At 56.1% G+C, this 840-nt stretch overlaps 1 protein-coding gene across 1 annotated transcript in view; it reads right to left on the reverse strand.

The window, feature by feature from the left end:
• LOC106818980 (intermediate filament protein ifa-2-like) overlaps positions 1-840 on the reverse strand; it is a gene marked incomplete at its 3' end in the record, with an annotated part of 19845 nt that overhangs the window by 10392 nt on the left and 8613 nt on the right. Inside the window, 1 exon segment of the mRNA XM_014823644.1 lies at positions 385-510. Coding sequence (XP_014679130.1) covers positions 385-510 — 126 coding nt within the window.

Below are 840 nucleotides of genomic sequence, written 5' to 3' on the forward strand. Positions count from 1 at the left end.
CGTAACGGCAGCACATCCCTGCTCTACCCTGTAACGACAGTCCCTCCCTGCTCTACCCTGTAACGACAGTCCCTCCCTGCTCTACCCTGTAACGACAGTCCCTCCCGGCTCTACCCTGTAACGGCAGCACCTCCCTGCTCTACCCTGTAACGGCAGTCCCTCCCTGCTCTACCCTGTAACGGCAGCACCTCCCTGCTCTACCCTGTAACGACAGTCCCTCCCTGCTCTACCCTGTAACGACAGCACCTCCCTGCTCTACCCTGTAACGACAGTCCCTCCCTGCTCTACCCTGTAACGACAGTCCCTCCCTGCTCTACCCTGTAACGACAGTCCCTCCCTGCTCTACCCTGTAATGACAGTCCCTCCCTGCTCCCGCCAGCCTACCTTGATGTTGGCCGACAGGCCCTCCAGCTTCGTCCTGAAGTCCGTGACGTCATCTCTCAGCTTGATATTCTGCTTTTCGAGGAAGCGGACTCTCTCGATGTACGTCGCAAAGCGTTCGTTCAGATCCTACATGACACGTAGAGAGAGAGAGAGACAGAGAGCATGAGATAGAGAGAAGGGGAAAGTGTGAGAGAGGGTGAGAGAGAGTATGAGAGAGAGAGAGAAGGGGGAGAGTGAGAGAGAAGAGGAGGGTGAGAGAGAGTGAGTGAGAGAAAGAGGGGGGAAGTGAGAGAGAAGAGGAGGGTGAGAGAGAGTGAGAGAGAGAGAGAGATAAGAGGAGGGTGAGAGAGAGAGAGAGAGAGAGAGAGAGATAGAGAGAGGGAGGGGGTGAGAGAGAGCGAGAGAGAGAGAGAGGGGGTGAGAGAGAGTGAGAGAGAGAGAGAGATAAGAGGAGGG

This window comes from Priapulus caudatus, unplaced genomic scaffold (assembly GCF_000485595.1).
Source record: "Priapulus caudatus unplaced genomic scaffold, Priapulus_caudatus-5.0.1 Scaffold2715, whole genome shotgun sequence".
NCBI classification, from domain to species: domain Eukaryota; kingdom Metazoa; phylum Priapulida; class Priapulimorpha; order Priapulimorphida; family Priapulidae; genus Priapulus; species Priapulus caudatus.